This window comes from Drosophila pseudoobscura, chromosome X (genome assembly GCF_009870125.1).
Source record: "Drosophila pseudoobscura strain MV-25-SWS-2005 chromosome X, UCI_Dpse_MV25, whole genome shotgun sequence".
Taxonomy (NCBI): domain Eukaryota; kingdom Metazoa; phylum Arthropoda; class Insecta; order Diptera; family Drosophilidae; genus Drosophila; species Drosophila pseudoobscura.
The window spans coordinates 16,585,525-16,604,579 of NC_046683.1; the positions used below are offsets into that span (position 1 = coordinate 16,585,525).

General features: G+C 46.7%; 3 protein-coding genes across 3 annotated transcripts in view; 2 read left to right on the plus strand and 1 right to left on the minus strand.

Annotated features, from left to right (window-relative positions):
- The first annotated feature begins 699 nt into the window (after positions 1 to 699).
- LOC4814598 (sodium/potassium/calcium exchanger 1) lies at positions 700 to 3,923 on the plus strand. Its single transcript, XM_001354586.4, has 2 exons — positions 700 to 1,241; positions 2,155 to 3,923. Exons 1-2 carry the CDS (start codon positions 947 to 949, stop codon positions 3,765 to 3,767), a joined length of 1,908 nt encoding a protein of 635 aa, XP_001354622.3. The 5' UTR covers positions 700 to 946; the 3' UTR covers positions 3,768 to 3,923.
- Positions 3,861 to 6,433, minus strand: p-cup (presidents-cup). Its single transcript, XM_001354585.4, has 5 exons — positions 5,656 to 6,433; positions 5,207 to 5,599; positions 4,679 to 5,145; positions 4,470 to 4,615; positions 3,861 to 4,406 (listed from the first exon to the last, which is right to left on the minus strand). The coding sequence occupies exons 1-5, from the start codon at positions 6,277 to 6,279 to the stop codon at positions 4,099 to 4,101; spliced, it is 1,938 nt and encodes a 645-aa protein (XP_001354621.3). The 5' UTR covers positions 6,280 to 6,433; the 3' UTR covers positions 3,861 to 4,098.
- Positions 6,434 to 10,377: 3,944 nt separating this feature from the next.
- Positions 10,378 to 19,055, plus strand: part of LOC4814989 (uncharacterized) — a 35,130-nt gene continuing 26,452 nt past the window's right edge. The window contains exon 1 of the mRNA XM_001354583.4: positions 10,378 to 10,553. The gene's annotated coding sequence lies outside the window, so the exon portion shown is untranslated. The remainder of the gene's footprint in view (positions 10,554 to 19,055) is intronic.

The window sequence follows — 19,055 nt, forward strand, 5'->3', positions numbered from 1 at the left end:
GATGGTTTTCATGGTGTGAGGAAGAACACCCACAAACCCCACAAAGAAATGGCTGAAAACGATAACTAATTATGAAAATCAAGTCTCTATAGTCGCTCAAGTCGCTACAACCAGGTTCTGCCCATGTAAAATCCCACCCTGGGTCATTCCGTTATCGATATTCCATATAAAAAGGCTTTACATAAGATTGCTATAAGTCTTGTTCCAATGTCGACTCTTCCCCTCTAAATAATCGGCAGATATATGGGTGATATGTGTCTATCTATGCAAGTCTTTAGTTTTTGAGGTTGAGGTACTGGTGGCCGTGAACGATTTAATCACCAATTAGATCTCGATTACCCCAAAACGAAGTGGCTACTATTATTTTCGAATCAATACCGATTCCAGACTCTGCTCTATTCTTCCACGGAATCCCAGAGCCCAGCCCTCTCTCTCTCTCGCATACATCTATGTGGATATGCTCTCCTCGGGCAGGGTATAAATAGTTTGCTCGCAAAAACAGCAACAACCGCAATGAACTTGCTGCCTGCTGCTGTTGGAGTCTCGGCCTCTGCCGCTGTCGCTGTCGCTGTCGCTGCCGCTGCCACTGATGCTGCCTCTGGCTCTGGCTCGGCCTCTGCCAGTGCGGCTGCTTCTCTGCTGCTGCCTCGGCAAGCAGTTTCCATTTCATTTTTAAGCTAACGTTCAGCGCGTTCAGCGTTTTAATATTTAATTGTCGTCGATCGCGAGCGGTTGCCATTGCCATTGCTGTCCATAGCTGACCATTGCTGACCGTTGTTTGGTTCCACTGTGCCACTGCCACGGACTTACCGTTACCGTTAAGCGTTGTGTGTGCCCCGTGCCCCCTGTGCCACTGCCGTTTGGCCAATATTTACCGCGATCTTTTTGTTCAGTGATATTTGATTTGTTGTTAAGTGCCACGCCTGTTGCCAGGATCTTCTCCAGAATGCCGACCCCTTCCGTGGCCTGCCTATGCCTGGCTCTACTGGTCGTCGCGTGGCATCCACATCGTACCGTCGGCCGCAGCTACAGCAGCGGCCTGATCTTCTACGAGCTGGCCACGCACACGCCCTATCTGCCGCCCACGGTGAGCGTGTCGCGGGGTCGCAACCTGGCCAGTGTCAAGTACTCGTCGAAGGGCTCCATCTGGTCCACATTTGGACAGCCGTGCGAGTGCCGTGGCCCCGTCTGCGGATGCTGTGCCGGCCTCAAGGTGGATCAGTACAAATTCGATCAAAAAGGTGAGTAGGGGTCGACCGGGTCGTCGAGTGTCAAATACCAAAAGAGCAGATGTCTTTGATGGATGGAGGATATATTCCTTTCTTGAGAATAGGCAATGGGCATGGACCCCCCTGCTCTTCCAGAGTTCTGTGATAATAGACCAGGGATCCGAAAAATTAGGCAAGAGGCAATTAATTAGAAAAGTTTTGACCTTGGATTGACTCCAAAATTCATCGATTGGTATTATTCCGATGGCGTTTTACTCCGCTTAAATACAAGATCAGTTTCAATCAGGAATTATAAGTTCTAAAGCTCCTTCCAACGATCATCTATCATCTATTGAAACTACTTCAATGATCATGGCTATCGCACTGCTTGATCTGCGGATAGAGATGCGATCCACAGTAAGTGCTGTCAGTGATCGTGAACCAGAGTCAAGAGCAGTTGTGCTTCCACATATGGAAGTACCAGACCCTAGAAAGACACATAGATCAAGACCTGGTCTCTGGCACTTTGGCATTCCCAGTCCTAGTCGTGGCAGATGCTCCGGGGGGCCTGGCCGATTTCCTTGGCAAAGATCTCGGCGGTGTGTGGTGGCCGCATGCCAGAGACAACAATAGCAATAACAGTGGTTTAGCTGTACTTGAATCTCGTTTCGATTTCGTTTCGTTTCGTTTCGTGACATGGTTGCATTTGCCAATCAAAATGCCACAAATTGTTGGCGCTTGGAGCGCTCTGCCTGGCTCTGCCTCTGCCTCTGCCTTCGCCTCGCTCTGGTCTAGGTCTGGCTCTGGTCTGGATTTGCGAAGCGAATCTGAATTTGCCACCCGCAACTTTCATTCATTGAATGGAATCGTTTCATAGTCTCACTCTCTTGTGCTGCCCCTAACTCACTCGTTTCCCCGCTCTCTGTCTCTGTCTCGTTTTTTGCAGTATGCGCCAACGTCACGTTCGTGCCACAGCTGGAGGAGGCGCAGCTAGAGGTGTACCTCAATGAGCGCCCCTCGTCGAAGTACGGGATCTCGGTGCGGAACCCGTCGCCGTTCTGCATACCGGTCATGATGGGGGTGCCCATGGCCATGTGCGTCCAGATGACCGACGTCGCGCTCGTAGGCAACAACCTCAACATGTGCATGGACTTTGTGGTGCGCCTGGCCACCACCGATCTCTTCGAGATGCACTTCCAGTGCATGCGCATGGGCCTCGACGGCCTCCAGTATGTGGACAAGAATGGTAAGCCCGTTCTGCCTCCCGCCGAATCATCAAAGGGCGACGATGAGGATGACGATGATGATGATGAGGAGCAAATGGAACCGGGAACGGGTTCTGGTGCGGAGTATGACTATAACGAACCGGAATTGCCAGAGGAGAAGGAGAAGCAGCAGGAGGTGGCAGAGGAGGAGGAGCAGCCTGAACCGTTGCCGATTGAAAGTGAAATGCTAATGGCCAGCGATCAAGACCTGGCCAACAAAGAAGACCAAGTGGAGGCCGTCAACGAAGAGGAGGAGGAGGAGTTGGAGGAGCCGGCAAAGGTAGAGGCAGAAGCAGAGGCAGATACAGAGGCGGAGGCGGAGACACCTGCCAATGCTGGCGAGAGTGGCCTGAAGCCAAACGAAGTAATTGAAACAATTACCAATTCAATAAGAGCCACTGAAGCGCCTCCAACAGCAGCGACGACAACAACGACATCGACTACGACCACGACAACTAGGCAGCCGATCATTGTTGTTAGTGAAGACACATACCACGAGCAGATCGATGGCGGGGAGGAGACCGAGAAGGAGGAGGCGAAGGTGGAAGAGGTGAAGATGTCAGCTGAAGAGGGGACGGAGCCAGCGGCAGAGGCAGAGGCAGAAGCACCCACAGTGGCAGAAGAAATCGAAAACGAAAACATTAGCGACAACGAGATAAATGTGGATGATGACGATAGAAATGGCGAAGACGCTGGGAAAGATGCCAAGGTGAAGGAACCCCCAGCAAAAGTGCAGCCGGAGATAGAGACGGGCACGGAGACGGAGACGGAAACAGAGACAGGCACTGAGTTATATGATATGCCAGTGCCAGGGCCAGTGGCAGAGGCAGAGGCAGAGTTCAACGATGACACAGCTGCCGAGGAGGCCAATAAAGCGGAAGAAGCGGACGTAGATGATGCTGAAGAGGGAGCGGATGGCGAGAGTGATGATGGGGCTGAGGTGGAGGAAGATAACGCTGATGGTGATGCGGAGGAGGAGGAGGCGGAGGAGGAGAACGAGGACGATGAGGAGGACGAGGACGACGAAGAAGAGGAGGCTCAAACAGAGGTCACAAGCCTTGCAAGTAACTCCCAAAATAGCATTGAAAGCGCTGCAGTGCATCAAGCAGTGGATGACCAAGCGAATGCAAGCAGTGCCATACAGACAGCGACAACGACAACGACGACAGCAGCAGCTGCCGCCAAGTCGTTATCCAGGCGCCTGCATCGACTGCATCGGCAGCGTCGCCGCAACGGCAGAGGCAGCGGCAGCGGCAGAGGCAGAGGCAACGGTAACCCCACCGTCAATGCCTGATAGCAAGCCAAGCAGTCTCTCCTGTGCTCTTAATTTACTCGTAATTTGTAATTTGTAATTGTTAATGAGTTGTTAATGCTAAACGAACGTTGATGCTTGTTAATTAATACGTATTTATTATTTATTGAAACGAACACTCAAAGCCAAACTCAAGCGAATAAAGCATAATTTAAATCCTAAACACTCGGTTCAAAGCAGGGCAGGGCTGGGCCGGTCGTAAGCAATGGTCGTCAAGCAGTAGAAGCTCCAGGAGTTGCTTTGGCTCTCTCTCTCTCATCTTGGAAACAGATTGAAAGTTAGATGAAAGCCAATCGCAGCCGCTGGAGCTCCTTCAGCTGTAGGCATTGCTGTTGTTTAGGGAGTGGAGCGAGGACACCGCACTGATAGTGCGCTTGCGGGGCTTGCTCCGCAGGGACTGCTCCGAGTGGCGCAGCTTGCGCAGGTTCAGGTCGTTTTCGTTGATTGTGTTGCAGATGGCCAGGTAGGCCATCAGCTTGGTGGACTTTAGTTCCTTGGCCAGCTGACTGGCCTTCGCCAGGGACTCCTTGAGGCGCTCGAAGCGACTGAGGACCGCGTGCACCTGGCACACCAGGAAGATGCTGTTGTAGCGCCAGATCAGGCTGTTGCAGCTGCGGGCCTCTACGGATAAAGTGGTGACGTCACGTCAATGGATAGTGAGGAGGGAGCAGGTTGGGGACTCACCATTGAAGGCGCTGCGGGCCAGGACCAGGCTCTTGTCGAAGCGGAACTCCTTGAAGTGTCCGCGGGCCAGCTCGAAGCGCAGATAGGCCCGCTCGATGGGGTAGCGGGAGTTGCGCAGACGCTCTTCCAGCTGATCCATCTTCTGGCTGCGATTTCAAGATGATTAGGAGATGATGAAGGGGGGAAAACTCTCCTTTCTTCGTACTTACTTGGATCGATTTTGGCGCGCCTCCTCCTTTTTGATTTCCATGTAGAGATTGGGTCCTCCGAAGCTAACGGTCATGTCCTTGGCCCGCTCCGGCTGCAGCAGGTACAGCAGCAGGCGGTTCTTCGGATTCAAAAAGTCCACGTTCGCTGGCAGCGCACACTGATCCACATGGGCCAGGGCCAGGGTGTTATACACGTCGTTGACGAACTCCCACTTCCAGGGCAGCGTGCGGTGCGTCTTCAGGTCAATAATTTTGGACATTATGTGCTCGATGTAGTTCGTCAGGCCCTCGACGTTGCCCGCCGCGCGCAGCCGCCGCACATCCCGCAGCATTCGGAGGCAGTCGCGCCTGGTCTGGTACTCCACGTGGAACAGATACCTCTCGCGGCTCCTCTCGCACCTCTCGCTCGTGCTCTGGCATTTCGCCGTCTTGCTGTTGTACAGCGGATTGCGGGCGTGCATCATTTTCTGCAATTCAGCAGTGGATATTCACTCTATCCCTCTGCCCCCCAAGTGGACAAAACCTCACCATGAACTTCCTGACGATCCCATACTGCTCGCCACTGAGCTGCCGCAGATAGGGGGTGGTGCCGTGCATCAGCGGGTTCAGAAAGATCTGATTGCTGCGCAGCTGCTGCAGCAGGGCCACGTCCACGGCACTCCTGCCCAGGTACTGGTGGTTGTAGAAGCTCTTGCTGGCCCGCCGCCGAGCCCGCTCCAGGGAGGTCAGCGTTTCTGTCTTCCTCTCGAGGACGCTCTGGACGTCGCATTGTTGCTGCTCCTTCAGCTTCTTCCACAGCGGACGGGGCACAAAGGCGGCTAGCTCCTGCCGACGCCGCAGGACCTCATCGATGGCGGCGCTATTCTGCTGCAAGAATGGTCCGAGCGTGGCGCCAACGGTGTCCTCGAACACGCCCGTAATCTGCACAAGCGGTGGAAGAGGTCCCCAAGAAATGCTATTGACTGCCACGGACTCACCTTCTTCTTGCGAACGTCAAAGCGACGTTGCATCTGGCTGGCGGGATTGTAGAAGCGTGCCTCCGTGTGCAACGTCCGGAGGGTTTCCTCGAATTCGTTGCAGTCGAAGAGGGCGTCGCACTCCGCCATGAGAACGTCAGCGGAGCCCACCACGTTGTTGTCCACCTGCTTCTGGGCCAGCCACATCATGTCCTTGGCCCGAGTAGCGTCCTCGAAGGCCCCCTCCGACTGGGCAATGGATCGCTGGCACAGGCTGCGATGGAACAGGGCCGTGTAATCGTTCCGGCAGACTCCCTGCTCGATCGTGCAGTTTCGTATGGATGCGGGCATCTCGGGGCTGGGATACTTGCAGGAACGTTTCTGCTTCTGTGGCTCCTCCTTGCAGACGGCCAGGGCGCGGCCGTAGCACTCGATGGCCTTGCTGTTGAGCAGGCGCCGGCTGTAGTACTTGCCCCAGTCCATGAAGAGTGGCGCCTGCACGCAGGGCGGCCAGTCGATGTGCTGCCAGGCAAAGGCCTCCGGTGCAAGTTTTCCGACTCCTCCTGCTGCTCCTCCTGCTGCTCCTCCTGCTCCCCCTGCTCCTCCCCCTCCAGCCAACCCAACCGTCTCACCCGACACTGCCATAGCGATAGTGGCTAATCCTCAAAATAACAGTTAATTTAACAGAAAATTGATGAAATTTTCACATGGAAATTTGGCAAAAACAAGCGCAAAGCAATTTCTAAGCCTCAACCGTAGCTGATAACGAAATCGAAAATGATAGATGAATCTCGAATTGAGAATTCCTTCAATGTCTGCTTTGCCTGGGAAAAGGTTTCCATTTCCATTTTGGATGCTAATGGGTTAATGCTTAGCTCTGCCACTCCCACACCCACCACAGAGCATTTCGAGTTGCCCCCAAATGTTGCAATAGCTAAATTGGTGTAGGGAAAGGGTCAGCGAAGCGAGACGGGGCGTGGGGAAACCCCAAAAAGAAGCGCCGAGTCGCCCAAAAAAATATGCACCCAGAGAATTCACTTGGCTATAAGTATTTATACCATTTTATTTGATATTAAAATGATAGTATTTTATTGAAATATATGCGCAATTAAAAATAGATATGTTTCATATTTTAATTAAATATATTTCATACAAATTTAGTATAATATATTTTATTTTAAAAGGTTATAAAACCTTTTATATTAATTTTAGTTATATTAATTTTAATTATATTACATTTAATTTAATATTTAATTGAATTACGACTGTGTGTATTTCTTTTTGATATACCAGTTTTCTCTCAGTGTGGAATATGCAACAAAAGAAAGGTGCGATTAAGGCAACAACACCAACACCAACACCTGCAAAAAGCAGGCCATGAAAAACAATAACCCTCATAATCGGAAAATATTATATAACACTCTTAATGCCGCAGCTACTGTTGCCCCTGCCGAACCCGAGCCCGTACACGTACTTTGTACCGCCACTGTGACAGCCAGAAATTATTTAATTATTCGTGTTTCTTCCTCCGTGCCGACTGTCTGCGGCTCCGTTGGGGGTATCATCTGGCAGGGCGATTATACGACAATTATTACAATATTTGTTTATAATTTTTAATTGCTTTTATTTTTCACATCATTCGTAAATGGCTTTTGTTTTTGTTTTTGGCTTTGTTTTCGTTTTCGTTTATCTTTTCCTTTGCTTTCGGTTCATTTTTTGTTTGTAATTTTAATTTCGCTTCTTTATATTTTGTTGTTGTTGGATTTTTTGTCTTTGCATAAGCGCGACGTGAATTAAATTTTGTGGTCAATAGGAGAGAGGTGTAGAGGAGAGGTGGCCAACGATTACTCTTCATTTGTATGCCAATGGGAGTGTGGGTGTCGTGTCGCTTCCATTTCGTCGACTTTTTTGCGTGTATCTTATTTGCGGAAAGAAAGTTCCCAGACGAAAAAAGTGCCACAAATGCAGCGGGACGGGGTACCAGCTGTGGGCAGTCGCCAATTAAATGTTGTTTTTTTTTTCCTACTGCCACTGGATTTTATTATTTGGCAGAAGCGCAACAAGCACTGGTAGACCAGAGTCTTGCGAAAAAATGTGGCCAAAAACAAAGGCAATGTCGAGAAAACGGCAGACGGCAGGGGCGGCAGCTTCGCATTTCAATTGAATGTCGCATCGGCAGCAGCAAACAAAACAAATAGTTTTACTGTATTTTTGGGTATTTTGGAATATGAGGAAATTATACTAGGTGGTCCGCTCTCGCAACGCGCTCTCTTTGCGGGTCTTACTTTGCTCGTTCTTCGCTCTCTTATCAACCAATGCGTCAAAGCGCTCTCAGCAGACCCGACAGAGAGTTAGCGGTCTGTTCACCTTGTATAATTTCATCATGGGCACGTGTGTCTGTTCCTCGCTCGATCTGTTCTCTTTCTTATTCTATGCGCTCTCTGCAAGTAGAGTATGTGTATTGGGCTAAGACCTCATTTGCTTGCAGCAATTACAGTGGGCTTAAGAACTAATCGTACATACTATATGTACAGTGGTATTACGAGCTCTGCCCAGAGCTGAAGATGATCGATTGAGGGATTCCAAAATAGCAGAAAGTTTGAGAGTTGAAGTATTTATAATGATAGGTCGCCTGGCAGCGACTTCACCCTCTTTCACCTCGACTTTTTGGGCAATTGGGCGTCGATTTAGTCTAGAATTCATATTGGCAATTACAAAAAACAGGAGGATGAGGATGTTCCTGGCCAACACTTAGTATGGAATGTAAGTCAATTATTTAAATAGTTTGCAATAGATTAAAAGTATTTTCCTCAGCGTTAAACTCATGGGACCGTGAATTGGTGGAATATACCTACTTTTGGGGATACCACCTCGATAAAGTGGTGTCGAAATACCGAAAAAGTAAACTTTTGCTTATTTTAGTAGATTTTCGCATCAAAGCTAATGAAATTATATGCCAATTGGTTGAATAAAGAGGCTGTATCTTGGCCCTTTATACTCAGATTTATATAAACCTTTATCTTATCTTTATCTTAAACGACGCCCAATAATGTTCCAATGCACTTCATGTACATATTAAGTGTTTGAATTTCCTTAGCTCAGAAATCATCAATTTTATTGGCTGTGGCGCTGCCCGATTGGCCACCACGACCCCCTCCCTTGACACCGCTGCCCAATTAGCCATACCGCATACGCCCTGTTGCATGCACAAACAGCCAGGACTACAGCAGAGCCTGTCAACGTGTCCCAGAGACGCACACTCGTATGCGACATTGCTGACTTTGCATGTCCAGGTGCAAATTGGGCTCAGCCCGGTCGGTTTGGCGCCGCTGAACGTTGACATTGTGTCAACAGCGAAAGAACATGCTGCCGCATACATGGCTCCGATGAGGAGCCATCTAAGCCGGAAACTGGTAAGGGGGTTGATGGAGGCCCAATGACACGGGAAGACGTTGGGGTAATTGGCCGGAATATGTGCCCGGGCAGAGCACTCTGTCGGCATGACCCTGACCCAAAGAAGGCCTCAAGTTCGCACTAAGTCACAGTGGTGGCCCGCAAAAGTGGAAGCCTGTGTGAGCAAAATGATTGCCTCACAAGTTCTGTGTTGGGTTTCCCTTTAGAGAGCACTTGAGTAGTAGGAATGCAGTTCAGCTTTTTGACTGGGAAAGCCTGAAGCCGAACTCTAAATAAATATGCTTATTGCCAGGAAATATAATGTCCGAAAAATACACTTAATTTCCACTATCTACACGATCAATGCCAAAAGTAGAGGTACAGACAAAAGTATTAAAAGTATTTCCATCTGGGTGCTATCACATTTGTTCGTCTTCGCTGCTAATTCATTTCCAGTACATTACCAACAACATATCCTCAACTTAACCATTTTCGAACATACATACCCTTTCACGTCTATAGTTTTCCTCAGGCTTCTGTTATCATGGATCCTATATTTAATCGTCTAGTAATGATAATAGACGGTTACAGCCTGGGTCTGGGTTCTATTTCTCGTAGAACAATAGCAGATGACTTGTTCTTTAATATACACATATTTTACAGAGCAATGGTACCGGCACTACAGGGAAAAATAGTGTTTAGGGAATATATATTAGGACTGGACCACCAAGGTCGAGGCCACCATAAGTCAGCCTTGCATTCTGTGTAAATGATGAAAACTTTTGAAACTATTACATTTCAAAACAGTTCCAAGAACTGCTGGAAACTCTCGATCTCTTCAGCACACGTGGCGTCCCCGGGGTATTGACGCCGATGACACAGTGCCCCGCCAACGCTTCTGTCAGAACTTTTAGCCTTTTCTCGGCTAAGTTTATGAGTGGCGGGAGTCAGAGTGAGGCCACAGCGAGATTGATATTTGGCAGTCGGAGAGAGAGACAGGAGAGAGAGAAAATAAGTTAGAAACAGTTGAGTTATTCCGAAGGCACTACCGTTTGAGCCTTAATACTCCTACTAACGTTTCATTGCACTTGTTTTGAGTAATTAGTGCCGACAGTGAGAGATATTTTGACTTGGATTTTGGCTTGGATTCATATGTGTCGCTGCATCACCTGCCATACAATTCGCACCTCGACTGTGAGCCAAGTCAGCCGGCCAGAGTCAGGGGCGTGCCAATGTGCCACCACTGTGCCGAATCGGCAGGCAGCAGTCTTCGGGTAGTGGCGTCCTCGTGGCCAGGCCCATGCTTGACGCGGCCCTCGTGCGTGCAGCATCAGACGGCGCCTTCAGTCCACATTTTTCTCGCCTTGTGGCAGGTCGCTGTCGCTCGCCGAATCGGGAGAGTCCGCCCCAGTCACAGTACACGGAGTCAGGCGCCGTAGCGACGTGAAATTTCAGTTAAAGATTTGAAAGTGCCAACGCCTCGTTGGAGATACAATCCGAAGGGCCAAAGATCATTGCAGGAGGAGGTGAGTGATGTTGTGCCACTTGACACTTGCCATTTGTCACTGTTTGGTAACTATAGCTTTATCGTGTGTTGGCCCTTTCCTGGAACTTCACTTGTAATCTCTGCCCAATTCATTATTTATGGGAAAGTGTCAAGTGTCCAGGCCGCTCTTCATTTTGTGGCCAAAACACAGTTTGTTGTGTTCCCTTGTTGAAAGCCATTAACATGAATCTTTCATTTCATTACATTCTATTTGCCCTAGGCCGACCACTTATGATTGCAGGGAGGCTCCGAAGGCGAGATGATTTCCACTCCCACATATGACGTTTTTATGGGGCCCTCGAGTGTGTTTTGTCCTGGGCTTATGGCCAAAACTTGCTTTGTTTTAGTTTCAGTCTCCGTCCGAGACGATTACAGTGGCATTGCCTTTTCATGGCAGCAGGACGATGACTTTCGCCCAGTCCTAGTCCAAAGAATGGCTTGGTTCATCAACTATGGCTATGGAGAGACGCAGTCCCTCAGCCCTCAACGCTCCTACCGGCCTAATCCTAGCAGGATTCATTTGTATTGTGGTTACCACCGATGCCAGGTGTCAGTTTTTGTTTTCAGCCACGCTTCCCTTTTCCGTTTCCATTTCCATTTTGTGTCATTGGAGAAGACAATGTGGGACCCGGCCCCTCCCCCTCCACGAGGCGTATACTTAATATTTATGCCACACTGATGATTGCTGGGCTCCTGCACCTGCTCCTCGATTGCAATTGTGGCAGCAAAGTGGCAACGTTTCGGTAATCAGCCGTGTGTGTGCAACGCTGCAATTTCCTGCCAACTGACAATGCTTTCAATTGCCCCCCGGCCCGCCAAGTGCCCCCTCGTCGGAGCATGCGACTGATTGGCTTCAATGCCTGATGCCAGAGCTGCATAATGCCGATCCAATCACCCATTGCAGCCATCTAAACGTTTCTGCACATAGAGATAGGGCTGCGAAGTGCAGAGTGCCAGCGGGAGCGGGAGCGGGAGCGGGGCAGGGTACACTTGTATATCATGAAATATGCATGGCAGGTGCTGAGTGATTCGGGGCGCCACCAGTCCGCCAGTCCGCCAGCCGACGACTGGAGAGAGAAGCGCATCCATAATTCAAGCAGCACTGAAATGGAAGCAACTGCAAATGTGCAATTCAATCGCAGTGGATGGTAGCTGCAGCTGCTGCAGTTGTACCATTTATGCCACTCCAGAATCAGAATCACCAGAAGAAAGGACTTTCAAATGTGGAATGATAATAGTAAAACTGTTGCCAGTTGCCAGCAATTGCCAGATATTAAGATGTCTGCGACTGGCAGCCTTTCTATCCCCCTCCGAAGCGTTGCCCCTCAAGACATGCAACAGTTAACAGTCCGATGTATAATTTAATTGGCTTAGCTTGAGCTCTGGGCTTAGGGCTCTCTCAGCTCTCTAGGCCCCTCTAGGCTTTGTCGCTGCTCCATTTTACGGCGATGACAAGGAGCAGTGGGGAGCATTACCCTCCCGATGGCTGGCGGGGGCCCGCGGGGCTGTCGCTAAAGCATCGTAAAACGGTGCGTATCAAATTATCGTTAGATTTATTGCCCGCCAGCCAGGCAGTTGCTCCCATTCTGAGGGCTTTTCGTTTTACAATTTTATGAGAGCCACCAGCAAAAAAAGGACAACAAAGAAGTGGTTACCAAAAAAAAGTAGAACACAAAGTACGAGCCCGAACGACATATAGAATGCATACAACTTTCGATTTATGGGAGAGACGGCAGTTAAAAGTGTTCGTGTGTGCAACACATCACATACTCGACTGAATATTTGTTCTGGGCTCTCCTACTAAGCCTTCACGATTGGGTTGGAATAGTTTTTGAAGTGCCCCTAAATGTGGGTTGCAGCTGGAAACCATTCATCGATCAGGGACTGGCAAGACTGATATTTACCCACCAAATTGGTTTACTCAATGCTCATTCTTCTCCATGGAATTCAAAATAAAATAGTGCAATAATGGAATAAATTGGTCAAAACATATCTGCTAAGCCTCCCAGCAGAGGCTGTACGGGCAGTGAGGAGTGAGACCGAGGCGGATCCAAGGTTGTCCAAGTTTGAAGGAGATTGGCATCTCTAAATTTTTTGGCTTACTGTTTGGCCAGTCATCATTTGATGTCAATCGAATCGCCTTTTTTATATTGCATTTTTCATCCATCATCCTGTAAAGTATGCTTTTCTTGCAGCCCAAAAGTAGACTCGTCTCTTGCTTGATTTAGTTTTTATTCATTGAAATATTCATCTTAAAGTTTGCTGTTTAATAGTGGAATGCAGCCTGGCAAGAGGGAACACGAGGGCTTTGGAATTTTTGCATATAGAGAAGCTCATTTTGTTAGACCATAAAAAAACCTATCCAGAAAGGAATTTGCTCGATTTGTTCATGTAGTTTGGATACTAGATAAAAACTTCTGCGATTTTCTGAGGGGATAAAGAAATGACAATGATATCGGATATTTTATTTTTCGGAGTGCAAAATATTATAACGATCCGAAAAATGCAGTAGACTGAACCACAAAATTGTTGTATTTAATTCGTATATTTTATTTTTCTACCTGGTACTCGAATTGGATATGTTTCGAAAGTGGATGTGTTGATACCCACAAGGATATATAGCTATATAGCGATATAGCTATGTTCGCCCGGCCGTCTATCTTGATTGACAACTAGTTTTTAGATACTATAAGAGCTAGGGCATCCACAATTTTTGAAGAAACGAGAAAACCAAAAATGCAGAATCTTAGAGAATGACCATATCTAGCAGCTTGTTGAATCTGGTTCAAATCAAATCAATATTAAAGCCAGAAAGAACAAATGAAATTGCAGTGACTACTCATTCTCTCTCTCACTCACACACGCATTCTTCGTCGTGCAATGTGCGCGCCTTTTGGCGGAAGGGATCGACTGGAAGCGACTGGTTATGGTGAACGAATAGGAAAAAGATTTTAAAATACCTTTAAGGAAAAATTGAAGCCAATCAAATCAAATGTATAAAAATCTCTCAAAATGTTCGACCGATTTTACCAAACAACATACAAAATATAATTTATAAATAGTATAAATCAAAGTTTAATAAATACCGACTGAGTACCGGGTATAAAGTTGAGCACAACGTTCCCCATCGTTAATTTTGTGGCACTCACAATCGAATTAAGAATCTGAAATTAAGAATACTTCATACATTTTGCTCCTCTTTGCTCCTCTTTGCTTCTGCTACGCGTCTCATCTTCATTTACGAGCATCCCCAGCAGTCGATTGAAATGTAAGTCATTCGTTTTCAGAGGCTTGTTTCCAGGAAAAATCTTGAAAGTTGTGTAAGGATATACCCAGGCAGTATGTGGCTTTGTTGGTTTGCCATTATGCACCAGGGGCACATGTACATGATGTGTGTACTTTATTCCACTAGCGAGTCGCAAGGGCAGAAAACATGCTTCCCTATTATGCCATAAGCTCTTGATGGGTGGACGGTGGCGGCGGCTTGAACACAACAGCAACAGGCAGAAAATGTCCTGCGTATCCGCCGTACTCTTGTCGCCGTCCCCCGCCACTTGCCAAATCTCCCAGGCAACCAGGGGGGGCAGCCTCCTTGGCGTTCTTAAGCCCATCAAACTCGAACAGACAACGTCGAGTTTTATAAAATTCATTAAGCATTTTAAATATGCATGAACATAATTTGGTCGTGCAACTCCGGCAAGGACACGCTGTGGCAGCCGCTTACTGTCCTGCTAATTGAAACAGAATTCCAATTCCCTCGGGCCATCATCTCTTCCTAAATCGTATATTGTTCCATCCAGATCTCAAGACTTTGCAGCGAATCTATAATTTGGTCAACAAAAATTTGCGGAAACTTTCAGCGCTTTGGGATCGGCCACAGTCTAGCCTGAATAGAAAATGGGGCACAGCCATAGGTTGGGGCCACCGAAGAAGCAAAGGAATGAAGGAGGATCAGGCTTGGCTACGGCTCCGGCTCCCACTCCTACTCCTGCTTGTTGTTTGCTTATTCTGTTGCTAGAAAAGTTTCGCCTCGTAGCTTACTTTCTTTTTCATTTCCACATTTTCCGCTGTTGTTGCCACTTGTTGAAAATCGTTAATTTATGATGATTGCGTAAAGAAACTTCGGACTGTTCGGATGCTTCCTTCGGTGTTGGATTTCCACCTCCATTTTTTTATGCACTGAAACAAATTGTTTCAAATCGAATACTGGAAATAGGAAAGGTTATAGCTTTAAGGCGTTTCCAAAAACGTATATACCAAAAAGATAAATTTAAACAAATTCACTTCAAGACAGGATTGTAAAGAGTTCCATCTTAAGACCATGGAATAACCTTTATATAGCAATTCCATATGAAATTTTCAAGGAATATCAGGCTGATCAGGAAAAAACTTTCTCTCAGAAGGGAAAAAATTCAAAATGGAAGAGTATTCCCCATTGTAAAAAACAAGACGTAGGCACTCCACTGCTTTACCCGACTTAGGAACCATTTTATGAACCGATTTTTGCCAGTGTATCTCCGATGGGATAGGTGTGTGGGTGGGTGGGGCGACAGGAAAATGTGTCTGTCAAGGTTTCTGCGTAAAATTTTTCCCACTTTCACAGTTTTCAATTTTTTTGTGAATCGACACGTGTTGGTCTGGCAAATTGGTCGTGCCCTCTTATCTTCCCGTACAGCCAAAGCTCCCTCGACGAATTCTCAATAAATGATCCACCTTTAGGGTCCGTCCAGGACAGCCTTCACTGTATTGCTATCCTCCAGGCTTTGTTTATTTCGCTTAGGAACTTTTAGGTATGTTCATTGCCGGTGGCAAGCGGTTGTCGCACTATAAACCATACACTTGCAACAGCAGTAATGGGATGCCACATAGCCATAGAGGCGGGCGGCAAGGAGGTAGGTCATGCATTTAGAGGCATCTGTGCAGAAACATGCAGATAATGCAAAACAAAAACATTGTAAACGAGGCAAACATGGAGGCAAGAAGCCAAGCCAGCGAAGCCTTGGGCTCTGGGGTCTGGGATTGGAAAAGTGCTGCCACAGCCTCGTGGGGACAATGTGGGGTAGTGCGGTTTAGCGGTGGAGCAGATTCTAGACAGCTTTGTTAGCACTTGAGACGCCGCGCCGCCAGAGGATAACAAAAATACAACAATCGTCACAGCCGAGGGGAGAAGGACAACTGGCAAAGGCGGCATTAAGGTTCAAAGACCAAGTGCGGGGTCTAACAGGAAACGGAAGAGCGGAACGGAAGCTGAAGCTGGGTCGAGGAGACTCACTTGGATGCAGATTAGGAATGCACAAGGGCGGGGATTCCCATTTAAGAGCACTTACTCGTGTAATCCTGCAATGGACAAATGCGGCCAATCCTTGTTTGGATCCTTAGATGCATTAAAAAATTTTGATATTGTAATTTGAAATTTGATATGGAAATTGGTTCCTTTCAAACGGCCATTTTCGTTTTGACCGCTTTCGCTTCCACCTTTACAACACAACTGTGGCTTTCAGCCATGGTTAACATGAATAATTAGCAGGAAAATACATTGAAATGACATGTTTAATTATGCAAATGAAATAAACATTTGTTGCTAGTTGACATTCGTTCGAAATGTCACTCTTTAAATCGCGAATGTTTGAATTTAATAAATACTATTTCATTTAAAAACTAAACAAACAAACTTGGGCATAGTAATCGAGCCGGAATGTGCTCCCAATAGTGTCCTTTAGCTGATGCCTGGCCCCTTGCGGCTCTACCTCGACCATCACCGGATGCCACACGGAAGTATGCCAGCAAAAGGACATGCTTACGACCATGTGGAATTTTTTCAACGATGTTGTCCACGAAATATTTAAGAGATTTGTGGGGAAAGCAGGAGCAGGAGCAGTGGCAAAAGCATGGGTCAGGTCTGTCCATGACCTCCCAAATGTCCAAATTAATATATGTGTGCGTGCAATTATTGGCAATTCAGCTTTTGCGGGTCTTAATTATTCTTTAATTAACTGGAGGCATAAAGCAATAAAAGCTTAACAAATGCATAATGTGCAAAGAGATATAGAATGAAATGCATAATATCTCGTATGTGAAACCATCTTCAGTCGGAGCAATGAGACACTTTTGCCGCAAGTATCTCTCACTTTGTTTCACATTTTACGAGTATTCTATCGTTGTGTCTGTCTTTGTGTCTTTTAACCCCTCTCTAACTCTATGTTTCCTTTACTGTCTGTCTTGTAACCTCTCTCTAACTCTGTGTTTCCTTTACTGTCTGTATGTTAACCTCTCCCTAACTCTGTGTTTCCTTTACTGTCTGTCAATGCTCGTTGGAGTGGGAGTCAAAGTCAGAGTCAGTCAATGCATTTTAAGTCCACATCTTGCACTAATCCTCTTTGTATGACTATATATGAACATGAATATAATATAAACAATTATAAATAAAGAGGCCCTATTCCTATTCCTATTTTCTATTAGATGATTAATTGGGAAATACATATGCATGTAGAATGCTCGATTAGGGGGTAGTACCTGTAAACAGACATTGTCTGATATTTGTGCAATTTCTCTACATGAATATTATATTTAATGGTAATTTTCCTTCTGTTAATTCTGGCCAGGCTTTATCAATATTTTAAAGTCTTGAGTCTTTATCTCATTTTGGTTAATAATACTAGTACCAATACGGCTACTAATACATTAAGACTAGTTGTGCATCTGTTTAAGAGTCTTTAGAGATTGCCTAAGTGTGACAGTACTCCTGAGTCTCCTTAAAGTATGTTTCTAATAGGCTTAGCTGTTGAAGTACCTTAGACCATTCATATTTCGTGTTGCTAAGGGCTGTTGAAAGTACTCGTCCAAAGATCATTTTAAAAAATGAATGAATTTCCATTGGCATTCTGTAAGCCAGTCTCTTATCAGCTTTGTCCTTATTCCCAGGAGCAGTTCTTTAGCTGATTGCAGTAACTGCTTCTCCTGTCACTGTCATGGGTTCTACGGCATCTACGTCACTCCAGAGAGTACGTACGGAAATGTGGCCAGCTACCTCCCACGGCTGTTTTTTTGGCAGTAAGTTTAACAATTCATTTGGCTGCTAATTGTTTTCGAGCAGCAAGCGATGCACTAGAGCGGCGCTCATTACTCAAGTTTCGGTGTGGAGCTGCTGTGTGCCGAAGTTTTTCGTCGTACTGGAGCTCTATTCACTTAATGTGACGGCTGAAAATGCTCCCCAAGCTGGTTCACTGGGGGAAATAGCAATTTTTTTACTGCATTGCAAAGATTCAGCCCATTCTTCATTTGCTAAATATTGTTTGCCGAAGCTGAACAGGGCTCACCGATTCAGAAGTATCTTGAAGTGAGTTCTGTGCTCTTTAACATTTCCTGATGCAATCCAAATACATTTAAACTCGTATGTATATATTTACCAAATCGATTGTCTACAAGTAACTTTGAGGGCAGTCCATTGTGCACTTAAAGGTCCTTTGCTACTAAAACTTTGCCCTGTTGCTATGACAATATTTGACTGCTTTCTTGAATTAATTCGTTTCAGGTTCATTACTCGAATGATTACAGAACTTGCATAATTTGTTTTATGGAAATTTTATTCATCATTAGGAAATTCGTTCAACTGTTCGTCTCCCTGGCCAAGTTTCTGTTTCTGTAGGCGAGTTCATGTCAAAACTTTGCCAAGTGGCCGCTAAGCAGGGCCAGAATTTAGCTGAATTAGCTGGCCAGCTCCAGCAGACATTGGTGGACCTGTCTAATTAATTTTCGGTTCGCCTGCTGGCTTTACTGTCGTTATTAACGCACAGCCAAAGGACCCACTGGGCCATGTCCCAGGAGCCCAACCGTCCAATGGTTATGATAAGTTGACATGGACAGGACATTCATAAATATGTCCCAGCATGTATGGAAATGTAATTTGAAATTTTCGGTACACAGGACATATCCGAAATAAAACAGAGCCAGCAGAGGGCCATGGAATGGCAGAAGGGTGCATGTAGCTACATGCTTGGGTGGGCGGGATACGCATATGCATTTGAAAAGCACACGCATACAGACACAGAAACAGAGCAGCTACAGCCATGTTTATCTGTGGGTGGGAGAGAGTCTCGAAAGTTAATTAAAACACAATGCGCCATTTTCGATCTGCTGCTGAATGGGGTAGCATTTTAGTCCTCCTCTAAGTGAGAGTAATGGTTGGCCTGTCAGGAGGAGTTAAAGCGGAGAGTCTGAGCTCGTTAGAAGTAACAACATCTAGGACAGGGAGTGTCCTGCAGTGAGTACTGCCTAAATTTAATTTTGGCCACAGATGACATCCGCTGCTCTGCTGCCAGAAAAAATATTTGCCCAAGTTGAAAGGAAATGCAACAAGAAAGAACGACTGTGGGATGCTCAGCATATAATAAGTTGTGCCAAGAATACCCTCACTCTGTTGGGTGAACACCCCCAGTGCATACAGCTTGCCAGGAGGCTGTCGATCATTCAAGATTCCACTGTA

Excerpts from the sequence above, each read along its gene's own strand:
- LOC4814598 (XM_001354586.4), top strand. The coding sequence starts at position 947 with ATGCCGACCCCTTCCGTGGCCTGCCTATGCCTGGCTCTACTGGTCGTC. Across the intron at positions 1,242-2,154 it reads GTACAAATTCGATCAAAAAG|TATGCGCCAACGTCACGTTC; the intron begins GTGAGTAGGGGT and ends CGTTTTTTGCAG.
- p-cup (XM_001354585.4), bottom strand. The coding sequence starts at position 6,279 with ATGGCAGTGTCGGGTGAGACGGTTGGGTTGGCTGGAGGGGGAGGAGCA. Across the intron at positions 5,600-5,655 it reads TTGACGTTCGCAAGAAGAAG|ATTACGGGCGTGTTCGAGGA; the intron begins GTGAGTCCGTGG and ends CCGCTTGTGCAG. Across the intron at positions 5,146-5,206 it reads GGATCGTCAGGAAGTTCATG|AAAATGATGCACGCCCGCAA; the intron begins GTGAGGTTTTGT and ends GCTGAATTGCAG.